The following is a 27,132-nucleotide window of genomic DNA, read 5'->3' as shown; positions in this document are numbered from 1 at the left end:
GCGGATAAGGGACTCACTGCAGAGGATGGGGGAGGACGGGGTTTGGAGCGTGATCATGGTCCCGTCGGGCCGGGGGATGTTGACTCGGAACACCAGCCGGGCACGCGTGCTCTTCTTCTTGGAGCCGGCCACCCCGATGCGAGCCTCCACGTCAGCGTTACGGAGCTTTAGTATCCCCACGCAGTCCACCCTGCACACACACACACACACACACGTCAGGCCTCCGGACTGACCCAGCCATTACCTGCTGGGCCAACAGCCTTCCCGCACAGTCCACTCAAGGACCGACGTCATGTTCTCACAGCAGACGCTAACAGACGCTCGTGCTCAGGTACATACGCCAGGGTCATGCTGTTGCTGGGCTCTAGGGACACCTCTATGACCGTGGTGCCCTCGATGTCCACCTCCTTGCAGGCTGTGGTGTTGCGCCCCGTGACCCGGCACGCTTGGTAGAAGCCGTGAGGCTTGACGCGGCCCGTGTCATTAGCCACAAACACCTGGAGCAGCACCGGCTCGTTCACCCCCTCAAGCTGGGGAGGAGGAAGGAACACAGAACATGCTTCGATGGGGAAAGACCACCTTCAGGTTTTTCAACATTTTGGGCGAGAGATCATGCCCTGGGATGTCATTTTGTAGATCTGTTATAAAGAGCTTATGCACTCATGCATTGTATTATGGTTAGTAAGTAAGTCAGGCAGGCAAGATATGTGATACAATACAATCCTGCGTGGTTGCTAAACTGTGATTCTGAGTAAAGCGATTCAACAGGCTGTAACCAATGTTGCTCTAAAGATATAATGAAGAAATGCAAACAATGAAAGCTATTGTTTGCCCCGTAATCATTCTAAGTCAATAAGGCAACCGGCCTTCCTGATGAAATTCATGATGGAGTCAATATTTTCCTTTGTATAAGTGTTTGACATCTTACAAGATATCAAATTGACCTGCTGTTAATAAAAACCTCTAAGAAGTCAAACTAAATGACCTAGTTGCGGCACCTCTCAACCACTTCTCTACAAAGCATCTGACGACATTAATCAATTCCAGAACTTATTTGCGTTCACTCAAGAGGGGGTTAGTGTTTTGCAACAAAGGTCCAGTTGACCCTGCTGTTTGCTTAGGGATAGATAAGGACACATAAACACTGGGCTTAGTCTAAGAAATCGATCCCTGCGTATGGGACTGTGTGTACAAACAGAGATTGGGGGACCCAGATGTGACCTGACCCTACCTTGATGGTGGGGAAGCCCTGCTGCGTGCGGTCCTTGACGGACCCGCGGCTGCCCTCGGTCAGGTAGCGGGCGCGGTGCTGTGTCTCCGGCTGCACCAGGATCTTCAGCTCCTTCCCTTCACTCTTCTGAGGGTACTGGCACGACAGGACGCCTCCTTTCTGGATGGGCGTCTGGGGCCCGTCCGGTGAGCTGCAAGATAGAAATCGAAACACATGATGTGCTTTAAAAAAAAACAAAAAAAAAACGGCAACTGCTTTACATTACTCCAACACTAATCCAACCACATGTGTTTCTGCCAATAACGTTGTCTCCTTCCTCTAGTTGATGGGAGTATCAACGGCCACGGCCCTTTAATCCTCTTCTTTAACCCAAACACATCCAAAACCACTCCTCCAGCTGACTCGGTGCCATGCTAGGACACGCTGCCGGAGGCCTGACAACCAGTGCTGCTGACCCCCTGTAATGGACACTCACTCATGTTTACCCACTCGTTTTCTGGTCTTCTTTCATCTAAGCATACATAACCAGCCCCTCTGCTGACACCATGCTTCCTGTATGTTGAAGAGGACTTATCAGGACTTGTGTCTGCGAGGGTGTCAGAGTCTCTGTGAGTGAGTAATGGAGTGTGTGTGTGTGAGAGAGAGAGATGGGGAGAGACAGAGAGATGGGGAGAGACAGAGAGAGATGGGGAGAGACAGAGAGATGGGGAGAGAGAGAGAGAGATGGGGAGAGAGAGAGATGGAGAGAGAGAGAGAGGGAAATGGGGAGAGATGGGGAGAGAGAGAGAGATGGGGAGAGAGAGAGAGAGAGAGAGAGAGAGAGAGAGAGAGAGAGAGAGAGAGAGAGAGAGAGAGAGAGAGAGAATGTGTGTGGAAAGCACAGAGTAGTTTCTATAGTTGCCATAGTTTCCCCTGGGTTGCACTCAGCAATGCCGAATTTGGAGGCCCGCGATCAACCGAGCGCGGTCCATCCGAAGCTCTCGGAGGACATTCAGACTTATCTGAATGTTTTTATTCAAATCGGCTCTGCTTTTTCACTGCTTTTCAATGAGGCTCAGTGTGATTCATCGTGGCTCACCATTGTTTGTGTGGTGGTATCCTGTGCTTCCTCACTCTCTGATCAGCCCAGGGCTGCCCAGGCAGGAGAGATGATCCAGGGCTTTTTGTTTGGGGCTAGTACTGTATGGTGGGTTATGTTTCCTCACACTTATTCTGGCTATGGGAATTACTGTGAACACTAACAAGCCCTTCAGTTAGTTTTCAGTCATTTAACTAGTGTCTGAATAATCTCTTCATTGGTAGTTTAAAAAGTAAAGTCAGCTATCAATGATATATGAGTCTGGGCTTTTAACTGACATACAGTACGACTACGTTTCTGCTACACAATAGATTCAAATAGAGAACAGAAACTTTGCCACAGTGTCCGAGGAAACATATAGGTATAGATGAGCAACAACAGGGAAGTAAGTCTGCTGACCCAGGGAAATAAATGTGCACAGTCTATATAAGTCTACACGCTACGTTATTGCTTTCGAGAGATATGCTTGAACGTCACCCACCTTCCTTTGGGGCAGGCCTTGCTGTCTGGGCCCAGCTGCGAGAGGACAAAATGTGGCCCTTTGGCACTATCTGCGTCAAACACGTCCATGCTTGTCTCCTCCTTGGGGGCGTGCTTGGGACCGGGTCGCTGGCGGGGGGTGCGCTTGCGGGACTTGCGCGGGACCTCGGTGTTGTCGTTGTAGGAGCTGGAGCTGACGATGCTGAAGTTTGAGGCCGAGTCGTCCATCCAGATGCTGTTGCTCTGCTCAGAGTCCAGTGGCGGCTCCTCCTGGCACGACATGCGGCTGTCGTCAAACAGGTCCTCCGGCGGGGGCGAGATGTTCAGAACCGTCCGCCGCTTGGAGGGGGTCATCTGGTGATGCAGCTGGGCCTCCTGGGACGCCGGCCCTCTCGCTCCTCCACCTCCTCCACTGACGGGCCCGGCCCCACCTCCCTTCTCGGTGGCAGCCCTGCCGCCCCCGGAGCTCCGCCCGCCGCTCGCTCCACCCTCGGTGCCCGACATCTCCGTCACCCCCCGGCTGCAGCCGGCCTCCTCGGGGGAGGCGCCGCTGGTGTGAGAGGAGGTGTCCTCGCTGCCCGAGGTCGTGGAGAGCACGGTGGAGCTGGAAGAGGTGGGAAAAGCACTGCGGGGGCCTCCCATGGTCAGAGCAGAGGAGTTGGTGGTGGCATCTACAGTGTATACAATTGGAATTGTCAATAAAGGCATCTCCGCCAGCATTGGCTAGCAGTCCCAATCAAGCAGCGAAATTTGTGCATGATTGTTTCATCTCTTTTGGTTTTGGTTTGTTCTTTTCTTTGTTTGTCCAATTATAATTTTTTCAAGTTTTTTTTTTATTGCATCATGATGTGTGTGTATGTATTGAATGGGTGTGGAAGTGTGTGCACATGTGGGTGTAATGAGTGAAAAAGTGGTGACAAGTATCTGCTTGACCAAATGTCAATATAGAAAGTAAATAGAAAAAGTCTACATTAGTCTCCACATGAAAGCACTAGATAAAATGTGAAATAAACTGCTACAAAATATGCAGTTAGACAGTTCTTAGCAGTTTGTTGATTTCACAAAGTCATTATTAACCTGAAGAGCTGTATGTATCGAGATATTTACAATGATCTGTTTGTGTAGGATGATGCATGCCAATTGGGTCTTTTTTGCCATACAGGTTCAAACAATTTAGTTGGGACTGAACGTAGCCACAGAGACAAGATAAACAAGCTTCTGACCTATGAAGCAGAGAACTGCAGACCATTTTATATGCAGACACTCCCTGCTTCAGAGGGAACTTCCTGGAATAAAAATGAAACAGCGAATGAGCAATAAGAGCTGAACATTAAAATTGATATATATTTAATATATATTTCAAAAAGCGGACTTTGTGAAAATGGAACTCTGTTCAAAGATCTCCAATTGTATTTTTTGTCATTGACTCAGTGAGGCCAAACGGCAGAGGGCATCAAATGTGTTTTACCGACTGAACAGCATGACTGAATAGTCCTCATATGAAGGGGAACAGGTGAAGTGTGACAGTACGAGATGAAATGAAAACAAGCTTACTTTATTCTGTTTGCCTACTGTACTTTCTCACACAAATTCGTATGGGCACAAGAACATTGTGTTACATTGTGTAACATTTTAGAATATAATTAACTTTTTCAATCTGATAACCTGCTTTGATGTGGATTTAGGAGTAATTGGCATGAGTTAAGAACGTTTCTTGACTGGAAGGGTATAGACGGAGCATTAATTGTACTGTAGCAGTTGTGGTCATAGACAAAGGTCTGGGAATACAGATGAGATAGTAAATATTCAAACATGAAGTGGACAAAGAACAGGCTAATCAGAGGACAAGCAGATTCGTTAGTTAGACGGTAAAGGTCCTTGTGTCATATCTGTCGACCAACAGGCTAACAATGTAAAAGATTGATATCTCGTCAAAGGAATGCCTGTGACGCTATCAGTATGTCAACGCTTTGAATTGTCTTGGAACAATCTGTGCCCACTCAACATTCTTCCCACATGTCCGCTCTCTTTCCCCATTCCGAATGCTGTGTAGGATGAAGATGCACATCAGCTGCAGCCTTACAAGCTAGTTTGCTTTGAAATGGATAGCTTTAGCATGATAGCATGATGTCGAGACTTGGAAAAAGAAGTCAATAGCTACCATAGTGAAACTAAAGACAGTTAAGCCCTACTGTTATATGCTTCCTGGTGGCTACACTGAGGTGACCAATAAGATATCTGTAATGACCAGAGAAAGAAGATCGAGAGAGGGGCACAGCCTACTGCTATGCTTTGAAGAGCCGGAATGCTTTAAGAAACAGCAGCAGCAACAACCATCTGCTTGTTGAATTCGGAAAAACTGAAAATTCACTCAGAACGACACCGACACGATCACTTTTAATTCCGAAATAATATCTAAATCCACGTTGGATCAGCTATTTAAACAAGAGAGCTTAAACCTGATTAAAAATAAGTGACAGGTTTTTAAGATTGGATTGTTATAAAGACAAATGGATGCGTTTGTGGACAGTAATTCACATTTAAATGATATGATCATTACAGAGCCCATGTGCAATAACCACATTTGGAAGGATGCCACTGAACTAGTTCCATTTTCACATGTAGCTTAATAAGATATGTAAGCAATAGAAAATAAATCTGAACTGAAATACGACAACATGACAACATAATTTTTAATAAAAAGAGGACATCGATTGAGCATATTTTTCAGATACATCTAAATCTGTGGCATTCATTTGGAACACTTGGTTTCACACCAAGAACTAAGGTTTGAACAGGTGTTTAACCCATCAGACCCATGTGTTCTCTACCTAAGAAACAAGTACTCTGTTGTTGCAGGTCTTATATATATAAAAAAAAAAAGGACATTGAGCTCACAACAGAACCCATTCAGATGAACGGTTCACAGTTTAAACCGTCTTATCAGGGTAGGTTACACACACTTTAGCTATAAAAGGGTAAACCCTGATTCTTGGTGCAAACATGGTTTTGCAGTTTTAAACAGAAACAAAAGAAACAAAAGCTTTAAAAAATATCTCGACAAAAACAAGCCTCCCCCAACAAGCTTGGTAAAGGTTGATTGCTCTTGGCTAGGTCCCTCCTGACTTATTTATAGTGCCTAAAAGCTTTCTGTAGACTACTGTACATTGGCAAATATGCCTGAGTAAATCGTCCCATCAGTGCCTTGTGTACATTTCAAACAACTGCCTTTTTATGCCCTGCTGTCTCTTTCCAGGGGGAGGGGGGAGACCTTCAATTCTTTTCCCTCCCTAAAACAAGTCGTCTTGAATTGAGTCTGATAAATAATAAAAAAAATGCAAGCAACGTAATAAAGAAATCCTAAACTGGATAAAAACACAACACAGAGCAGGTTTGGGCTGGGGCTGGGGCTGGGGCTGGGGCTGGGGCTGGGGAGCAAAGAAGGTGTTTGTCTGGTGTCTCTCCGTCTCCCTCCGGCATGGCCCCAGTCTAAACACACCAGGCCCTGTTTGTTTGTTTAAAATGTAGCCATACCCACAAGAGGAGGGCAACCAGAGACCTGGGAGCAGGAGAGGACTGTATCTCTTTAACCAGGGAGTAAAGAACAGTCAGGAAGTCTGAATTATCACTGGAGAATGTAGTCTGACCACAGCGAGAGGACTTAATCAGGGACACATGTTTAATACCTCCAAACCCCCCACCATTTCAGTCTTACTTCTGAGAGAATTTTTTACTGTAAGCCATCCTCACATGAGGTAATGTTTCACTGTTAACTCTGTTTGCTCTACTCTAAATGAGAAAACAGATACCACTAAGTAAGGTAATAGGCCTGTTTATGAGATTGTATCCTCCCCCGAGATCTTGAAACATTCAACGTAAAGTATCCAGTGGGTTTGTTATTTATTATTGATATTATCACCCCCAAACAGTGAAGTTCACTTGATCACCTTAAAAGAGGCCAGTACAAGGTGGTGGCAGGGGGCTTAATCAATAGAAGGAGACAGCTGGACAGGGAGGCAGCTGTAGTCACCAAGGTGGCTGGCTTGAAAGGCTGAGATTCAGGGGCTTGTTTGAAACCTGAGTATTCAGCTGCTCTCATGGTAAGTAATACTTTGGTTAACGAAATGCATTGCAATTTAATATTCAATGGAAGGAACGTTGAGGACAAAAGGTAGAAAGGGTCAGTATTGGTCTGCGGTTTGGTTGTTTCCATGAATTTGCCAGAATGCATGGTACTGTTGAACAAGATAGTAGTGAAAAATACGGGGCTTCCATTATGTTTACATTTTGCCTCTTATTGTCATATAAACCTTAAAATGGCAGCAAATGACCTATGCTACTCTTACATCCTATTTAACCTCTAAGGATGAATGTGCAAGGTACGGCATGGGATTCAAAGTGACGATTGGACATTTTAATGAAAATATTTAAAATGAACTGCCAAAAGGCAGACAATGTGACCACAGGATCATAATGACAGGACATTGTGACCACAGGATCATAATGACAGGACATTCCCGATTCAGCAAGAAACTCGTGTCTTCACCAACAGGAGTTAGAAGTTTCAAGGAAAACCGGGGCAATTGTGGAGGGATTTAAAAGTACGTCTTTACTAAGAACAGACAGACACAGTCAGACAAACCAATAATCGCAAACCAACTTGCATCCAGTCAACAACAACATGACAAAACTTTATTAAAATGCTGGATAAGTAGGATTGCACTGGTGAAGCTTGTGTAAAAGCAAGTTCACTTTCATCTCAGAACTGTCTGTAGAACTGTCTTTTTGTGTGGCCACTCCTGGCATGCAGCCTAAGAACTATCCAACTGTGACCATGTCTCTGAAGCAGCACATTTCGAGAAGAAAGAGGGAGGTGGATAAGGAGTGTTGGAGAGAGGAGAGCTGCAGGTGCATGCCGACAGATTGTCTGATTGGAACTACAAGCCAACAAGCAAAACAAAGTCCTACCCCTATTGTCAAAACTAAACCTGAGCCTAATGCACTCGAATCTTTTGAATAGAACTGAATTTAAGATCTTAGAAATAGGCGTAAGCCGTTTTGACAGGCTTGACTTCATTTTCATATGTAAAACCTTAAAAAGGCAATAAACAAGCCAAGACTGATGATCCATTTCAGCAGTTTCCCTTCTAACGACACAATAGCAAGACGTGATCGGGGAGAATGAACAGGTCTAGCAAAAGCCACGGGCCAAATAGAACCTTTTTGGAGAGCACTGCACTGTGTGGCATCTGAAACAGATCTACAGCTTAGCTGCATCAACACGCGACAGCTGAGAAAAGGAAACGAGCATGACAGCGTGGACGGCCTCAAGGTTGGAAGCAGGGGATGGAGTCATGTTTGATCTTCAGTGGCATCAGGGGCTGCAGCTGGGACTGTTACTGGCAAGGGGATGAACTGGGATTATAGAAGCAGGGACAGTAGGCAGTGGAGAATGGGGTGGGAGGAATGGATGATCACAAACATGCGCCAGTCAAGCCTCGCCTAGCCCTGCCCTGCCCTACCCAAGCCTAGCCCAGTGCAGACCAGCCTAGCCCAGCCCAGCATAGCTTAGCTCAGAACAGTACAGGTGCAAAGGCTGAAACAGCGGATCCACAGCAGGGATTCAAACAGCAGACAGGGACCTCTGGCAGACAGAGGAAGCTATGCATGAAATCATGCAGGGATGAGGGGAGAATTTCAGAAGTAGAGCAATAGATCCTGACCTGAACTGTTGAAATTGAGGATAAATTACACACATTTGATAGATTTGAGATGAAGGAAAAATAACAAAAAAACATTTACAACAGAGATGGACAGAAAATGCAGGCCAATTTGCGGTGAAACCCGTGGTCCCAAATTGAATGTCATGTAAACTGAGAGATACTTCACCTTCCTTGTGCTACAGCCAGTTTGTCCCGCCTCATCAGACAGAGCAGTGAGGCATTGATGTCCATTAGGCAACAGAGTCCTGGTGCAACTGAAAGCTCACTCTAAGCCTAGACACTTCAATAAGGGGAAGAGCGTCAAAATATATAGAACTAGAGTGAACTGCATTTGGAATTTCGTAGAAGTTTGACAAAATTGTCCTGATGATTTTTTTTGTATGCATCTTTCTTTGAACGCCAGTTTGAAGGAGATCGGGGTTGTGTTTTGCGTTAGTAAACAGTCACACTTACAATTTGGCAACTGGATTATTTTCCTCCATTTCTCATATGTAACTTTTACTGTTTGTCACATGTTCTGCACAACCCTTTTTCTCCCTCATATTTATTACAGTTGTGTAAATACCCAGCTATGACACAGCTAAACATAAACATATAGGGATGTTTGGATGAGAAAATAGGCCTACTCTTTTTGTGAACAGTATCGAAATTGTTTTGTACCCAGCTTCTGACTTGTCTCCTCCCAAAGATTGTTTATAATTCAAACAGACCATGTGCCAATCCCAACAGCAATAACACAGGAAGTTGGTCTAGCTTCCTTCTGGTTAAATTGGTTATTTGCCTGCAAAGCTTGTGGGGATTATAGAAGTAGAGACAGTAGGCAGTGGAGAATGGGGTGGGAGGAATGGATGATTACAAACATGCGCCAGCCAAGCCAAGCCAAGCCAGGCCCAGCCTAGCCTAGCCTAGCCTAGCCTACCCAAACCTAGCCTAGCCTAGCCTAGCCTAGCCTAGCCCAGTGCAGACCAGCCTGGCCCAGCCCAGCGTAGCTTAGCTCAGAACAGTACAAGTGCAAAGGCTGAAACAGCAGATTTGATTAGGTGTGAACCTCAAACCCCATGGAGACTGCTTCTGTGCCCTGATAGGAACACCTCTCCAGATATACAGAAGGCTTTTCTTAACGTGTCAGTATTGCTGAGATCTATGCCGTGTTTTCTGCCTGTAGCTGTTGCATAGACAGATAATATGTTTGCATATAACCAGACAATGCCTTTATACATCTCATCTCCAGGCAAATCAATCCACTATTGATCCTAGAGAGGCCTGCGTCTGCAGCTGACTGCAACCTCCAGCAGGTATTGCGTCAGGCTGCTCGTAAGCTCTGTGTCACAGTGAAAATAGTCTGTCACTTCATAAACAAGTGTCAGTTACTGTGTCTAAGGTGAAACAAACCACCGAAACCAGAACAAAAGCAACAGCTCACCGCCACCCTCATGGAGCTGTGCTTTACAGTCTTCAGAGGAGGGTGACAGGCGCAGCCCGGCGGCTGTGTGCAGAGTGAGCACAGGGCCTCAGGACACCGCTGGGTAAAGGCCATAAGGCCTCTGAACTCCAGTCTTCGGCACCTTCCTGCCAGGTTCTCAGAGCACGCGAGGGGATGCACCGTACAATGAGACGAGTAGAGCGTCCGCCTGGCTGGCAGGCTGTCCTCGTTGTGAGCAGGTGTGCGTTTACAGGTCGAGTCTGCGTGCGCCCGTGGCTGCTACCTACACGTCCGACTGTGGTTGAAATAGGTCTTGCAGGTAGCCTGCAAATGGGTGGACTCCAGGAAACAGGACGGGACCACCCTTTACCAGCACTGCTCACTATTACCTTGGAGGCAACAGGGATGGAGGAAGGAAGAGGAGGGGCTTACCTGAGGCAAGGGCAGCTGAAGGGGGAGGCCCCGCCTCTCCGCCACTTTTCTGACTCATGGCCGCTGGGTTCTGCTGAGTGGACGACGGCAGCTGCAGCTCTCTGGGGAGAAGGTCATACACCGACTCTGCAGAAAGAAAGAGAGAAAGGTCAGGTTGTTTGACAGCACTACATCAGAGATAGTCTGCTATATCTCAGGCAGCAGTATGAGGCCATCTCGCCACTCCTGTACTACAAATTAAGATGGGAATACCGCAAAGAGCCTTTATTAACATGGTCAAACACGCCATTGGCTGGTGACCCTTTACCAAAACACTGGGCATTGTCCTTGCTGGACGCTTGTCTGGAAAATGTCCTGCCTCGGTTTATTTATGTCCTACAACAAGAGACAACAGTGGAAGAGAAAATCTCATTCCAGATTCCTGCCATGTCTCCATGGCCTCACAGCCGCCCACGAAACCACCACCACCCCCCTTCCCTGCCAGCCTGGGTCCTGGTCTAACTGGCCAGCAGGGCTCAGCCCCAGCCCCAGCCCCCTCTCCAGGATGGCAGGGAGCTATTTTAGGGCAACAAGAGCACAATGCCCTCCAGCCATGTTTAGTATGCTGATGAGCCTCTCTTGAAACCAGAAGGACTGAGTGGACAGAGTGAGGGAGGTGACTTGAAGCACCAACCAGACTGGAGGGTCCCCTCTTATGGTAAACAGTTGACAATGGCACATGCCATCGAGGCACAAGGCACAACTCTTCAGGCTAGTCCATGTCCTTGTGTAGCCCCTTTTGATACCTGATGCTTTCCCATGACAGAAAGCTCTTCTTCTCTTTATGAATGCGCGAGACATACGATCTGAACAGGCCATCTCAAGGTATCCTGTACAGTCATGTCGATTGAAAAAAGTCAGAGGAATGGCCTGAGGAGGTCCTTTCTAAAGACAATTCTCCAAGACAATCTGAGAAGGTAACCAGGCCCACTATAGGTGCACAACCTTGAGGGAAACTGAAACAATAAACCTAGAATAATAAGGCCTATAACAACACTATGCAGGTCAAGGCGAAGCCCTGGCGTGCCAATAAGTATAAGTAGCCCTTCAGACTTGATTAAAAGAGACAGGAATAAGCAGACAACGTTTATCTCCCCCTCTCTTCTCCCCCCCCCCCCCCCCGACTCTCTCTCTCTCCCCCCCTCAGACTCTAGCTCCCATAGGGCAACCTCGCAAGTCTTGGGTCAACAACATGACAACAGTTTTACTGTCCGCCTAGATTCATCATCCAAATATTATGGTATGAACTTCCAGCGGCCATTACAGTCGCCTGACTCTGTGCCAACTGCCAGCTTTAATTACTTGCAGCTGAGTCCCGGGGTTTGGTGTGTGTATCGGATACTTAACCCTCCCATTGTTTGCACTGGCTGTCTACTACAGACAGACCTGGGAGAGATTGAAACGAGGCTCCGTGCCCCTACAGCGCTGCTCTACCAGGATGTAGGAGCACACCGGTTCCCACACAGGGGGGCTCAAGGACGGGCACAACAAACGCCTACGCCTCCATCAGCCAGACAGCCACACACAGCTGGCAGCCAATGTAAAAAAAAAAAAACTGATGGAAATGAAGTTTTTCTTTCTTTGACTGTCTCTATGTCTGTCTGTCTGTCTGTCTGTCTGTCTCTCTCTCTCTGCATGTTGGAGTCTCTCTGCATATCCCTGAACCAATTTGAATCTCTGTGAATGAGTGTGTGTGTGTGTGTTGCTTCTCTGTCCCTTCATCCAGCCGACTGTGCTGTTCCGTCTCCACCAGTTTTTCCTGGGCAGGCTGAGTGAGCACACATGCAGGACCATGTGCTCCTTCCTCGGCCCCTCCAGTAAACAGATTGCAGACCGCACAGAAAATATGTACTCTGCTCTGAGAGCTGTGCGCTTGAATCAGTGGCTGGCCTGTTCAAAGTGTTTTCCACAGTCCCAGGTCTTTATGTGAAAATTCCTATTCTGCTGCACGCAGAGTACAGTGCTGGCTTTTCAGGTGGCAATTTTAGATTTAAACAGTTTTCCTTTTGCACAAAAAAACAACAACGAATGTTTACATCAGTAGGTCAGTCATTTGTTGCAATAATTTGATGCCTTGAATCAAATCAGATGTATTTAATAACCTGACTAGCATTATGATTTGCTGTGCTGAGAAAATCTGGTGGCTGGGAGACTAAACCTACATTTGGTTTTATCTCCTTCCTCTGAGACACAAAAGTCAGATAGGCCTGCCCCCCAAAAAACACTGGTGACAAAGCACAACAGAGTTCAAAAACAGCATGAGATGATCATTTAGATTCAGCTTGCGTCATGGGAAAGAAAAACCATGCTGTACTCCCCTTTCTCAAAGAGAGGTTATTTCTTTTAAATGACATAAGAACTTAACTGTACAGTGTAAGCTCTGTGGTTGGAGTTTCCTGAAAGAAGATTAATCACACATAGTGCCAAATCATGTCCGAAGAGTCCACACACTGTTAAATATCTGCTATATACCATGAGCTCTGTTTGTGTTTAGTTTAACTCTGAGGTGAATAGAGAGAGAGAGAACTCACCATGTGAAAGCCTGGACTTACACTGCCATTCATTTCCCTCACATTCCTGCTGCTTGCTCTTACTAGCCCTGGCACCTGGGGCGTGGCACTATTTTTTGGCTCAGTGACTGTTAACCCCCCCCCTCCGCCCCCTCCTACGCTCCCCCTCCCTCTACCTTTCCCTCCATTCTAATCTTGTTTACTGTGAACAGGAACCGTCTTCTCAACTTCAACTCACAACCCACAAGTTGGGAGTAATTGTCATGAAGACGCTCTCAATTACCAATAGTGTTGAAAAACTGTCAAAAACAAGATTTGGGAGGACAACATGTGGTAGGACAAAAACCAAACAAAGAGCCAAAGTCAGGACTAAGCTCACCTCAACGGAGCTTATCTGATGGGCAACCCAGGCCGAGAGCAACCCACTGAGGGGCCTGGCACCTGCAGCAAGCTATTTACAACACTCCTGATCTGTTTACAACCCAGTCGACATGAGGGCTGCCTCTGACTCCATAGCAACAAGGAGCAGGGGGGCACTCTGCATGAAAGCTCTCTGCTCTCAGGATAAAGGGTGGAGAAATGGAGAGAGAAAAGCAAACAAGCACCAGAATAACTTTGGGTTTTTTTCTTCTTTTTTTTTTTCTCATTCAAATGCCAAAATAGAGAAGTACACGTTACAGGTAGTAGATGTTACAACAACCGACTGATAGTTGCACATTCGTTCTGGTTAACCATGGTTGACAAAGAGTCCCCGGAAAAAAATGTGGACTCTACAGTAGACAGTCTCTACTAACTTTGAGGCTGGCAGAGAAGCTGTCCATTGTCTCATATGAGGGTATTTTCTGGTATAGGCCTGGGGAGGAGCCTAACTGCACACTGTTATGAACAACAACAGTGATACACAGACAACTCACAGTCAGAACCAGCCCAAAACATAACTGACTACTACTCAACACATGTTGAGAAACGACTTACCCAGTCTCAGAGGCTAACCGGAAGGAAGTTGTTACCATCAGTGCAGTTTTGCAAACATCTTTGGTCAAGACGAGGTGTATACACCAGGTGAACAAAGATCCAAGTGTGAAGAGCAACGTTAAAAAGCATTAACGCCCTCCTCCCCCCCCCCCCCCCCCCCCCGCTTTCCTTCTCGCCCCAATTCCTCTATCTAGGAAGGCTGGATGGGCGGTGGAACTGACAACCATGAGCGGGTCCAGGTCTGCTGTCAGGGGAAGTTAACCACCCCTAACCCCTCAGTTCTCCACAGGTTGACGAGCAGGGGGTCAAGCTCAGCTGTCAGGCAGCAGAGTGTCAACATGGTAAATGTGTTGCGGTGACGTCATCTACCATCATCGCTCGCCACAGGGCCTACTGCCCAAATACAGTCAACAGCCAGGGCCAGCAGAGGGGCCAGTGACTTCACTGCAAACCCCATGACCGGCTCTTCTCCAGCTGGGGGAGGGGGGGGGGAAGTGAGAGGTGACGGTTTACACAATGTGAGGGTAAGACCAATGAGTTGTTAAACCAGTTTGCATCAGATGTCGACACCACAGAAAGTCATAACCTTAACACCTGCTATTGATTCCCATGTGATTGTATTCCCAGATTACAGGGAGAACTCATCCTCCATGGGTTCCACATTATCCCCGAGTCAGTCACTTTAATCCCTGGGAACGAACATAGGACAGGAAACCATCCATGATAATCCAGTTCTCCAAAGCATATACAAATGGATTCCCCTCTGCCTTACCTGGCAACCCGATCTACTATGTCCCATTGTCTGGCGGTGCAACCGTCCGTGCAAATAAGCAGTCAAAGAAAACGATTTAAAAAAAAGTATAATTTAAGGATAAAAAATTCAGAATAAAAAAACTTGGCATGAATTTATGTTTGAAAGCTTTTAAATGAACCACATTTTAAAAATACCAATAGTTTTAAAGCCGTTGAACTTTTGTCCAGTCATTTGTATGTTCTCAAATGTCAGGGTGGCACAACCCATAAACATGGGATTTTTATGGGGAAGTAAACAGGTTTAGTAAACTGGATAGTGCATCATCAAGAGGACCTCAAATGACATTGAGTGAAAAGGTTTTTAAAGCTCTCTCAAATACTGATAAAATTAGCTACTTTCACCCCATAGGTCGGTCGGCTGGTAGGCCTACACTTTCCATGTCAGGTGGTACAACCAATGTAAAACCTGGAAAATAAATGTTCTCGCAGCCAGAGCCTGTTAATTCACGGCACACACAGCTAACTCATGCAGACTGGGACTGCTTTTGTAAGCACACCTGAAATGGGATATTAGCACTCTACCAGTGTTTAACAAATAGTTTTTTTTAATTTTTTTTATGAGTTGTCAAACATGACTTCATGGTTGTCAAATCCCAATTTTAAAAAAATGAGTATGTAGTTATTACATATTTCTATCCAGTTACCATGAATTTAATATTTCTAAAAATTTAGAAATACTTTTTATGAAGCTTATTTGAAAGGTTGTTTTTTTTCAATTAACTGAAACTGATTTTATTTTCCAGTGAATCAAACTAAAACATGACTGTTGTTCAATCCATTACAATGTATAAATGTAATCTATTGCACTGTAGCCAGGGGCGTTGTTAGACAGAACTCTTCTGGGGCACAAGCCCCAGTAGAATTTTTCTTCCAAGCTTGCTCCGCACAATGCACTACAAGGCTATAGAAACTCCCCTTGTACACTATACAACAGTTCAGGGACGGAAATTTGATATCAGCTTTGGCAGGGACATCAATATTTAATGCTAGCGCGCACATTTCCTATGCATTCATTTGAGCGCAATTACTTTTTGAGCTTCATGTTATAGTGTTTTTATGTTTTAGTCAAAATAAAATGATCGGTAGGCCTATCATGTAGAAACTTTCTATAGTTTTGAAATGTTTTCTTAGCCTACCTCAATTCTGACTTGTTTTCCCGAGTCCGACACCTGGATTTCTGTGCACTTGCTGCTGTGGCTACTTGGCGAGCTCAGAAAAGTGCGCTGACAGGGAATTCTGTGGGCATCAGTTTGTGTTTTCAGTTAAACTGCTTTGATTTTACAAGCGTTACTATGTTTATTTTTTCTATGATTATTAATCTAAATGAATGCACTGACTAATAAAGTAATGTATGTATCCTGTTTTTGATCAATTTACTACTTTTACTCTAATAGAAACACTTTTTTTGTATTATCATATTATAATATTATTATAATATTATATTATAATATTATAATATTATAATAATATAAATTATAATAATAATATTCAGGACATTTTATGTCATTACTAATGTTGTCAGGTGGCACTACTGGTGCGACCATGTAAAATGTAAAATTCAACCAACAAATAATAGGTTCTAGTGAACAAATGGTTCATAATATGATGTGAATAGCTATTGTATGGAATGCATTCATTTGTAGAATTATTTTTCTTTCTTTAAATGTAAAATCGGACGCTAAAGATACTAAATACCTGGCCACTAGAATGCAATGATCTTTAATTGTTATACAGTAAATACAAAACACCAACTCAAAATAAGTGTTAGGGACTGTAGACACTAAGGGATACTTGTATAAAAATCACTTCAAATAAATAGTAGGAAGACACATTTATATGAACAAATATTTGGTTGTGCCACCTGACATATTTTTGGTGGTTAAGTGAAAAATACCATTAAAAAATGAATTTAAACACTTTGAAATGTTATTTAGGTAACATAAGTTGCTTAAACACACTGTTCCACATGTAAAAATGTGCATTAAATCCATTTTGAAAATAATTTATAAAAATGCTTTTTTAGAAACCTTATTTGTCATTGACCCGGAAGAAGTCAAACAAATTGAAAGTGAATCTTTAATGTAGCATAGCCAACTATGAACACAGTCTACCTTCACCACAATTTTAGAACTGAAAGATAAAAAAAGAGAATGGCAATTGTGCCCACTATGTAGGCCTAGCCTAGCTTAAATAACCTAAATTCCAGTCGGTAGAGAAAAAGAGGATAGAAAACCACTGATGTTTTAAAAGTACCGGTAGCTCAGTGATAAGTCTCTCAAATAAGTAAAGGGTTTTGCAATCTTAAGGTGGTTTTCTGAGAATATTTATCCTTATCACTCACCGTTTCGCTGAGAATGTGAGCTTTTATTAGTTTGCCATTTGTCATTCCTGCTGGGAATTAAGAGTGCAGGATAAACCCAGATGAGACAACCACAGATTTCACCCAGGGCTCGGAGGTCGAGGACTTATGGCTCTGTCTGTCCTAACCCTAATCCCATAGAGACCACCTCCAGAAAAGGTATTACCCTCAAATACACCCATGTCCTGTCCTTCTTCCCAGTACACCTACTGGGACATTAGCAGACCACACAGCTGCCCATACTCTAAACAAACCCAATACAACTGTGCTGAGAGGAGGATTCCACCCATGAAAGAGGAGAAGGGAGCGACAGACAGACAACCATGCCTTTCAACTAACTTTGTGTGTTCTTTAAGTGAGCAGAAAAGGACTACTTCCAGTAAGGAAGGGCAGAAATCAGGCCAGGGGTCTCTTATGTGAGATGTTTACCACTGGAGTTCAAGAGGAGGGGGCGAAACAGACAGTGGGCTCAGATGAAAGGATGAAACCTCAGAAAGCTGTGGAATTCGAGCTATTTACACAGGCCTGCCTTGTGCACACACACTCACACACACACACACACACACACAGTCACACAAAGACACAGGCTTACACATGGACACACACCGTATGTGAGCATCCACACACAAACACACACACACACACACACACAAGTAAGGTGTGAGAGACAATGCAGTGCATAACACCATGCTCGGAGTGTGTGTCTGTCAGGGGAATCAATCAGGTGACTGGCTGCCCCATTCATGGCTAAATAAACCCCAGGACTGCCATCCTCTGCCTCCACCCCCATTAGTACAGGGACACTGCTTCACATTCACAATGAACTTAGTGTGCCCACACAGGCATTTCTCCAGCCAGCGAGAAAAACTGTGTTGAGGCAACAAGGAGGCTTGTGGTCACTCCACACGCACAAACACACTCACGACATGACATCACCACACACTCAAGAGCTTCTAGACAGTAAACTGGCTCAACCTCCGCGGAAAAAGGAGAAAACGATCAGCATGACATATGCAAAAGATAATGTAGAAAACCGCTGAAAATTGCAGGCTGCATAATCATTTGCATGAATGTGCCAGCGCATTGGAAATTTGGTCAAAATAATGAAAAAATGTATTTATGAAGTGCATACGTGACTGGATGATGTGGAGGCGGAACAAGTCCTCTTGAGAATTTCAATTGTGATCTGAGTAATGTACGCACCAAAGCCACTGAGAAAAACTGTCATCACCAGCTGCATCACAGGCACTGCTCTAGAATTCCAGAAACATGTGCATGTCAATGACATGCTACTCAATGACTGCCTCACGGGCACTGTGCTCTAGCTACAATTCATCTGTGTTTCACCACTTCATCACAGGCAATGTGCACTATCCATCTATAGTTCCAGGAGTCTGTGTGTGTGTGTGTGTGTGTGTGTATCCTAATCACTGACATCACAGGCACTGTGCACTAGTCTCTTGAATGTTTGTGAATGATTGATAAACAATGATTAGTGGTTGAGGCTCCATCAGTGCCCACTATGTTTACACAGTAAAACTATGAAATATTCCCAACCATTTACCCAGCAGCCCATGAAATCCACAGTCAAACATCACCTACAGTGAGCTATGGGGGGGGAGGGGCATCTATCTATAAAGCTCCAGGGGAGATATTAAGAGCTAACTTCTAAAAATAGCCTGTGGCATCACAAGGCTCCAGATTCCTAACCATTTCCTCTCAATTTGGAAGTGAGTGCTTGTTGACTCTTCTGATAACATACGTGGGAACAGATACATATTTGCATCAACATACTGACGTTCAGGCATGAGTTCATGCAGTGAATTCTGTGGGTCTCGGGGGCAGCGATCCCTTAGCTTGTCAAGCACAACTCTCTGCGCTTGCAAACACGCACACCAATCTTGTCCAGTGACCTCCCATTCAGAGTGTCTGGTGTGTGGGGTGTGTCGAGTTGCACCTGGAGCATGCAGAGCTGGAGATGCCCTTCAGCCTCTCCTCTGGGAGCCGAACCAAGACACCTTCAGTATCAGCAAAGACGATTTTGCTCACAATCCAATTAAGGTTTTAGGATGTCTGCTGCTTAATTTGTCACAACAATGGAGAGGGAATAAGAGCATTGGAAGTGCTCAGCGAGCAGAAGACAGGAAAAAACAATTGGTGGCAACTTTTGCTTATTTGTGGCGACGTCCTGAGAATACCGCCGCAATAACAGGTCCAGGTTCAGAATAAGAACAATCCTTTATTTATCTCACACGCAATGTGTGCAGGGACGGTGGAACACACACACATGGCCCATGCATGCCAAAGGTGTCCCCTGGAGAAATGTGTCTCCTCTTTATCCCATCCTCCTATCTTTCCTCCCAGGGCAGTCGGGAGCAACAAAAGACAAGCCTCACGGGCACTCCACATGTCCTGGCCTGGGCATGGGCAGATGTTTAGCATGTTTTATGGGGGTTCTCAGCGGAGGGAACTCGTGTGAGCGTGGGGAGAACATGCAAACTCAGAAAAGGCCCTGCACACTGACAGGAATCAAACTCAGAACCTTCTTTTTGCGAGGCGGCAGTGTAAAACTGTACCATCATGCCACCAGCACCCCCCCCCCCCAACTTCCTAAATATACCTAGAGGTTTAGAAGCCAACCTTACAGCCTAATACTACGCAAAACAAATCATACCAGCTTAGGAAGAGTAACTAAGCACCTTACGAAAGAAAAAATAAAAATACAATGGATTTGCAAAGGCAGAAAGCAAAGAAAATAGGACAATCCGAAAGTGCCATTTGTTCTGCTTAGACTGAGAAGTAACAGGTGACCCGCAAAGAAAGAATAAAAACACAGGAAATTGAAATTGCACAACCATTATGGTGCACTGGAATGTCTGTCTCGTTTACCTACCCGCCCCCCCCCCCCCCCCCCCAGACCCAACAAACATTAAACACACAGCATAGCCTGGGCCCTTGAAATACCTTCCGCACATAATCTACTGTTGGGAAATGGCTGTGACACAGGGCAGAGGAGTGGGTGGGACAATAGTGCACAGAGCGAGGGGGACTGTCAGCTTTAACAGGAATCCCCACCTCTCGCATCGGGATGAGGCCTTCCCAGAATCCAGAGGGGCTGGAGAACTATGGGTTATCTAAAAACAGCTACGGCCAGGGGACAGCAGATTGTGTCGGTGATCATTGGATGAACGACGTAACTTAGCTTTAGCAGCAGAAGTGCTCTTTGACGAGGGCCTGGCAGTGGGCGAGGAAGCTGTAAGCCTATCGTGAAACCGAACCACGTCTCCTAATCTGCCACTCGAAACGCTTCTAGCAGCCATAATTTACACCTCTAAATATTTTACGTCTTCGTTGAAGAGGAGAGAAGAAAAAAAAGTGTGTCTGGCGCTTTGGGTGTGAGATCAGAGAGAGGCTTACTGGTCTCACGGTGGGGCAGAGAGAGGGTGGGAGGAGAGTGGACTCAACACTGGGCCTTCTCCAATATTGTGACCAGGGGAAAGACCAGGTCATTTAAATAGTCATCTGTCACTCTTCCTGGGCACTTGTTTCTAATATAGTCCCCAAGCAGACATGAGAGCTGGGCCCTGAGCCAGTTGCTCCTGAAACAAAGGGTCTGAAACGCGAGCCCTCTGTAATCAATTAGAGTCACATGAGACCACAGACTGCATGTTAACTAAATCACATTTGGCATTTAACAATGCTGATAAAAGCTGAGCATGAGAACACAATGAGCATGGAACTAGCATTCTCATCACTGGCTTGTCAACCAACCAGGAAGACAAACGTTGGCTTGGTCTTTATGGTAGCGTATTGGCCAAAAAGAAGGCTGAGGTACATTGAGCCCATTCATCATTGCAACATTCACACAACACCTGTTTGAGGACAAGATTAGTGATAGGAACAACAGCCCTTCAAGGGAAGAGAGTTTGTTGATGTTCCAATCAGGATGTGTTGCTAGGGGTTCTGAAGGTTAAACTACTCATGGAGAGAACAGGTAGAGACTAAACAAAGTCACAAGTATGCAGTAAACACACAAGGACGTAGTATTCGGACCTGGGGCTGATTAGTGTTTTAACTGCAGTTTGGTTAGTGTTAACCATTACCCCCTAAGACTTTTACAAGGAAGTTGTGAAGGCAGCTGATACTACTTTCAGAGGCCTTCCTACCTTGGTTGCATAGTAAAAAAAGATTTAATGATACATCAGTTAGGTAACCGAGCTTAACCTAAAACCTGTTTTAAAGTAGTGTGTATTGACGAGCCTGGAATGGCGGTCCAAGGCTAGGCAGATCTAATGTCATCGCTCAAAACAAGTCTGCACACTTTTTGCATTTGGCTGCTCATGTCATAACTCAAGGGGAATGACAACAGGACTCCAGTCCTTAACACTACTGTACGTTCAGATCACAGGAGGAAAGGTGCTGAAGAACCCGTTTGGCTCTCTCCTTCTGCCCATAGCATTTACATAACAACAAGACATCTGAGGGAGTCAGATGGCTGAGCGGATAGGGAATCGGGCTATTCCTCAGAAGGTTACCGGTTTGATTCCTGGCAGAGCCAAAAATGATGTTGTGTCCTTGGGCAAGGCACTTCACCCTACTTGCCTCGGGGGGGAATGTCCCTGTACTTACTGCAAGTTGCTCTGGATAAGAGCGTCTGCTAAATGACTAAATGTAAATTCAATCAATCTATAATTGAAGATGCATTTTAAATAAGTTAGACTAAGCATGAGGGAAGTGTATTATAGGCTACTTAAAGAAATATTATGTAACACTGGGTGACATCAAAAGTCCAGTCCCTCATGGGTTAACCTTCTTTTTGAGAAGCATTTATTCTGAAGGCTACACGCCATAACGTCAACAACACCAACACACGCTGCTTAACACATTAATCAGGAATGCGCTGAATTCTCACTTGCAAATGGATCCACACATTTGATGCCTACATGCAATGCTGACCAGCCAGCACAGACACTGAAACATGTGGTGGCTTCACAAACATGGAGGAGTAAAACATGGACTAGGCTAACTGGCTGGCTCCTTTTGTCTGGTGTGGCAGTTCTACCAGGGTAGCATACCTGCCACAATATTTAAACGCCTGATATGGGATGCAAAGGAATCTGATTCTGCATTCCTGGGCATGAGCTCTGGTCATTAACAAAACTGTATGTTATGCCAAAGCAGAGCAGGAGCGATGTTGAAGCGGTTGCCTGCGGCTACTTCAGCCCAGTCATATTAAATATAAACACAGTGGGGAGAAACTAAGTTGGCTAAGACAAAGTCAAACCAACATCAAATTGGTGGACACTGGACATGGTGGTAGGAGTGGCTGAATCAAGTCTGAGGTAATCTAGTACAGAAAGTGGATACATGTAACATTAATTCAAACCAGAAGCAGCAAGGTGTCTGTTTTCCATGGAGGAGAAGCAATGGGATGTTAGGTGGGGCCAATACGGCAGGCCCTTCCAACAGTGTCTACAGTCAGTCACAAAGGACAAAGATTAAACTATAGGCCAAACAGAAGCAAACCAAAGCAGGGGGACTGACTACATTAGCCCTGAATAAACCTATGCCAGTCTGTCATCCATCCGTGTGTGGATTCCTGTACCTCTTTCAATAGAATCTCTTTCGGACTCGTTATAATATTTCGACAGTGTAACACACCTATATCATATGATCCCAACTCTGTGACAACTTCTCTATTATAACCTGCCTGGCTTCCAGGGCTTATTATAACCACACATCTGGCTACACTGAGACGTCAACACGGTCATGCCAGCCTCCGAAAACTCTTTCTAGTCTTGGAAGACCAAAATGATGAATGGGGAGACAGGTTTCCCACAGACGTGAACTCTACACACCATCACCACAACCAGGCGTCAGTACAAGTCTGTGAAAGTGGGCAACATGTAGCCTTGATTATGATCATGGTCAACTGTGTGGAAGCACCAAAAAATGAGTGCTGGTTTGTTTTCGATTCTGGCCTCTCTCTAAAACCAGCCTAATCCTAAGGTTAAAAAGAGGCCAGTAATTCTTCCTACTTTCTCTGAGGGCGCCTGTACATTGGGAGGTAGAAGTTCATACAGTCCAAGAATAATACAAGTACAGTGCGTGCTGGAGCTCTGTTACAACAGGTAGGACCTTATCACCCATGTAATAAAAGCAGATGACTCACAAAGGGACTAAGACAGGCCTCACCAAAGACCTTTCCCAAATCATTCTGATCCCGATCAATTCATCTGTGTTTATTTGTTTTGTTTTCAGCCTTTCATCATCCGAGATCCAAAGCAATTAGATATTTTTAAGCACACACCGTCAGGTTTGTTTAACATAACAGAGTCAATATTAATAGAGTGCAAACCCAGGTTTACACACAGAAAGCAGTCCGCTCCCCCTATGTTGGTTAATGATTGACTCTGTGAGCAAGCACGTGTCAGGTTGGAGAGTTTGGATAGACCCTTAGACAGGGTTAAGATCTGTGGTCGAGTCTGTCCAAGGTTGACCAAGCCATCTGACAACAAAAGGGACCTAAATCCTTCTATAAATTACACACTACACCAAAGGTCATATCTGGAACAGGACAGCTCTGGATGCCATTCGGAACCCTCAGGTGTAGCCAAATGAAGCTGGGCAACATAAGGAAGGCCCTCTCTACATTTCCCCTGACCTTATTGATAGGCCTGTTACAGCTTCCTATGCATGTAATATCTCTTTAAAGAGCTTCATTATCTCAGGGGAATGTTAGCATTATGGTTAAGGATGTGAGCAGCCATATGATTGGCTCCATCACTGGGTTTTCATGGCAGTTCTGCAAGGGGCTAATTAGGTACTCCAAGAGGACCACATAGGACCTCTCTAAACCAGGTGGGAACACAATGGACGTGCAGGGGGTGAAATACACACACTTAAAATCGCCGAGAATAGTTCAAGCAAAGCATTGAAACCAATTGAATGACTGTCAAATGCTGCCCAAGTCTCAAATGAAAATCCAACAACCTCAACATAGAGCATTTCCAAGCTCAAATGGAGCTCACACAAACTCTTTTGGATTAAAATTATGTAAACAGCCTAGAGCGTACTGAACTTCAGACCTTTCCCCCAGTAATTCATTCCATTTGTCAAACCATCTATCGACATTGCCCTCTCTGACGATGTCTACCTATCTTTCCCTAATATGACAAAGCCCATCTGCTAACATTAGGCTACACTTGGAATGGTCTTCATGGGCTCTCCTGATAATAAGAAATTCTAGGCTCACTCCGAAGTTCCATTATGGCAGCTCTGCACTACACTGCTAATCAGAGAAAAGTGCCTTCTGCATGAAGATTTTCTAAGTGTTTATTCAGCTATATAAGGCTATTCTGTGAAGCCTGTCTCTGTTAGCATAGAAACTGCAATCAGTCAAGTAGACAATGAGAGGATTAAGAGACATCAACTTACCTCACAACTTCAGCATGTTGGGAGTCAAAACTATACAAAAGCTGTTGTTTGACATTGAGGTGACCCTTGAAGAGACTAGAAATTAAAATAGCTGAATGAACAGCAAATATATGGATTCCTTAAATGAGGCACTGATTCAAATTGCGGCAAAGTATTGGACCGAGTTAAATTTCCACAATTTCTACAATACACTGATCATTATTACCCAACCTAGATGTGACTTGATTATAACTTGATGTGGATAACACCCCCCAAGTAGTACTAAACTGATTATATGAGCTGCCTGGATATTGCACACAGGATATTGAATACATAGTTTGAGATATGGGGTATGTTTTAATAAAGGTGGCATCTTTCATAAACATTCCCTTCTTAAAGCAGATTTGAGAGAGCTCTGGGTTCCCATCATCAACTTTTCCTGAGGAAGTTCATTTCTTCAGGCCTAGATATTATAATCCAGTATTTGAGTTGCAGGTACAGTATAGACTAAATAAAGTGACCATTTCACTTGACAAGATACCATTTCACCTTTAAACATTGGCCAATAAGAAGGGACCCTTCGGTTTGTGGCTTCTATGATGAGATTAATTTGGAAATTGAATGGGGGGGGGGGGGGGGTCCCTTTGCTTACTGCAAGTCGCTCTGCATAAGAGCGTCTGCTAAATGACTAAAATATAAATGTAAATACAAACTTGTAAACAGTATAACTGTATACGTTTGATAATAAATATAGCGAATCTTTATTAAATGTAATACATATTTAAAATGTTGCCCATGCACCTCACCTATACAGTTTTGACAAGCAAGGAGGTATTGCTATTATTTGTCCATTGCCTACAAATCGATTGTGAAATACATAGCTCTAAGCCATATGGCATCTGTAACTACGTAGCAGCAGAGGCTAAAAAACTAGCCTGGCTGGCGCGACCCATGTGACTCAGTCACAGCTTCACTACACATTTCAGAATGACTTCGAAGGTTGACTGAAAACAACACGACTGTACTAACGAAACTCTCACGTGTCCTCAGTTTACAGTGCAGCTAGCGTCCCACCAACACAAACACCTACTTATATCCTTGTGAAAACAAGTAAAAGCACAATCAAGACATAAAGACAGTCACAACTTTGCATGAAAGTGAAGTATTACCTTTGGAATATAAGGATTTGGGGGAATTCAGATCGAGGTCCGCGCTGAAAATGGATATGAAATCAGAGGGCATCGCAATGCCTCTGAAGAGGGGAAATCGGACACCCTCGGATATGAAACGTCGCTAAGAGACTAGAATTAGATACCTGTTCGTCACAGACTTACTGTGATGGGAAAGTGTTGGCAATAAATTAAAAACGACAGTATACATTCATATGTTACAAATGGCTTGTTAACTTATCTAGCATGTACACACGCCTATCTACTCAGCACCGTTATGCCTGGTGACAAGTGTTATGTCCTTTTTTTCTTCAGCACCACGCCTCCTCCAGTGACGCACACATGAATGGCGAACACACAACTAGGAGGAAAAAAATCAGATTGTCACGTGACTGAGAGCCTCAAAAACTTTAAACAGCCACATAATGTGAAAGTGAACAGAACATTTGTAAAGGAAAATTGTTTGCACAAGACAAATCAAGCATAACCTTTTTACTATAGATATCAATAACCACTTAGGTCAACTGATGGGATGTACCTTTTCCCAGGTACATCATATCTGAGAAAATGTCTGAGTGGAACATACGCCTGAGAGCATATCATATAGGTTGAACGGGTAATTTGTGGGTGTAATATGTCGAAGTACTTGTAATTGTCTTGTCGCAGTGTAATATCACACGAACCCGCTCTCATTGATCTTGCCATTTTTATTTCACAATATCTGTACCCTTTCACTTTCACCCACCTAATGTCTCCTGAAACATACCTGTCATTAACCACAGTCCAAATCAAATTCGATTCCGTGTTAATTAGGCCTAGACTAAATAATGAACACAAATTATTTTCAACTTTTCCAAGATCAAGCGCATAACTATTTTTACACGTGCACATTCAAAATATGCTTTCAACTTTATAACCCTGCATGTCCTCGGAATGTAATATCTTTATTGGTACTCTTTGATTTACTTGATAACACTCCCTCCTGCCTCTACCTTTCATCCCATGTTTTGTCACACCTCAACTAACAGAATATTATTTGTCTCTAGGTCTTCAGAATGACTTTCTTTGGCATCATGCATTCGTTTACCATTCCCAAGAGACATATGGTGTATTAGGATTTGCAAAGGACAGATTGATATGAACTCTGACGTGATGTTACATTTTTGAACTGTGCAAGGAAAACTTTAGAAAAGGATCGCTGGGAACGTAGGGTAGCCGACAATTATGTAAAAGTAAAAAAAAAACGGATTCAGAAATATAAGTCAATCAATTCAATCTTATTCAAAGCAATTTTCCTATTACCCAAGTAGAACATGTTTAAGACACTTTAAAAAAGATTACTAGACTGAGAATAACCATTTTCATAGTCTGTGGATTCTACAGCCCTCTAGCGTTAGACATAGGCTAAATAGAAGTTGAAACACATCGTTTTAATGTTGTTGATGATAATTAACACTGACAACTGAACAGTGCTTATATTAAGG

At 44.4% G+C, this 27,132-nt stretch overlaps 1 protein-coding gene across 3 annotated transcripts in view; it reads right to left on the bottom strand.

Annotated features, from left to right (window-relative positions):
• The window catches only part of nfat5b (nuclear factor of activated T cells 5b), a 35,946-nt gene extending 9,978 nt beyond the window's left edge, over positions 1 to 25,968 (bottom strand). For all 3 annotated transcript variants that reach the window (XM_084681814.1, XM_084681816.1, XM_084681817.1), the window contains exons 1-6: positions 25,649 to 25,968; positions 10,368 to 10,493; positions 2,791 to 3,460; positions 1,232 to 1,421; positions 340 to 530; positions 18 to 190 (exon numbers count right to left, since the gene is read on the bottom strand). In XM_084681814.1, coding sequence (XP_084537940.1) covers positions 18 to 190; positions 340 to 530; positions 1,232 to 1,421; positions 2,791 to 3,460; positions 10,368 to 10,493; positions 25,649 to 25,721 — 1,423 coding nt within the window. In that variant the 5' untranslated portion in view covers positions 25,722 to 25,968. The remainder of the gene's footprint in view (positions 1 to 17; positions 191 to 339; positions 531 to 1,231; positions 1,422 to 2,790; positions 3,461 to 10,367; positions 10,494 to 25,648) is intronic.
• Positions 25,969 to 27,132: the final 1,164 nt, after the last annotated feature.

The sequence above is a fragment of the Hypomesus nipponensis genome, chromosome 19, assembly GCF_054491055.1.
Source record: "Hypomesus nipponensis isolate SF chromosome 19, ASM5449105v1, whole genome shotgun sequence".
NCBI lineage: Eukaryota > Metazoa > Chordata > Actinopteri > Osmeriformes > Osmeridae > Hypomesus > Hypomesus nipponensis.
The sequence above is the reverse complement of the archived record's forward strand: the minus strand, read 5'-3'. Positions and strand labels throughout refer to the sequence as shown.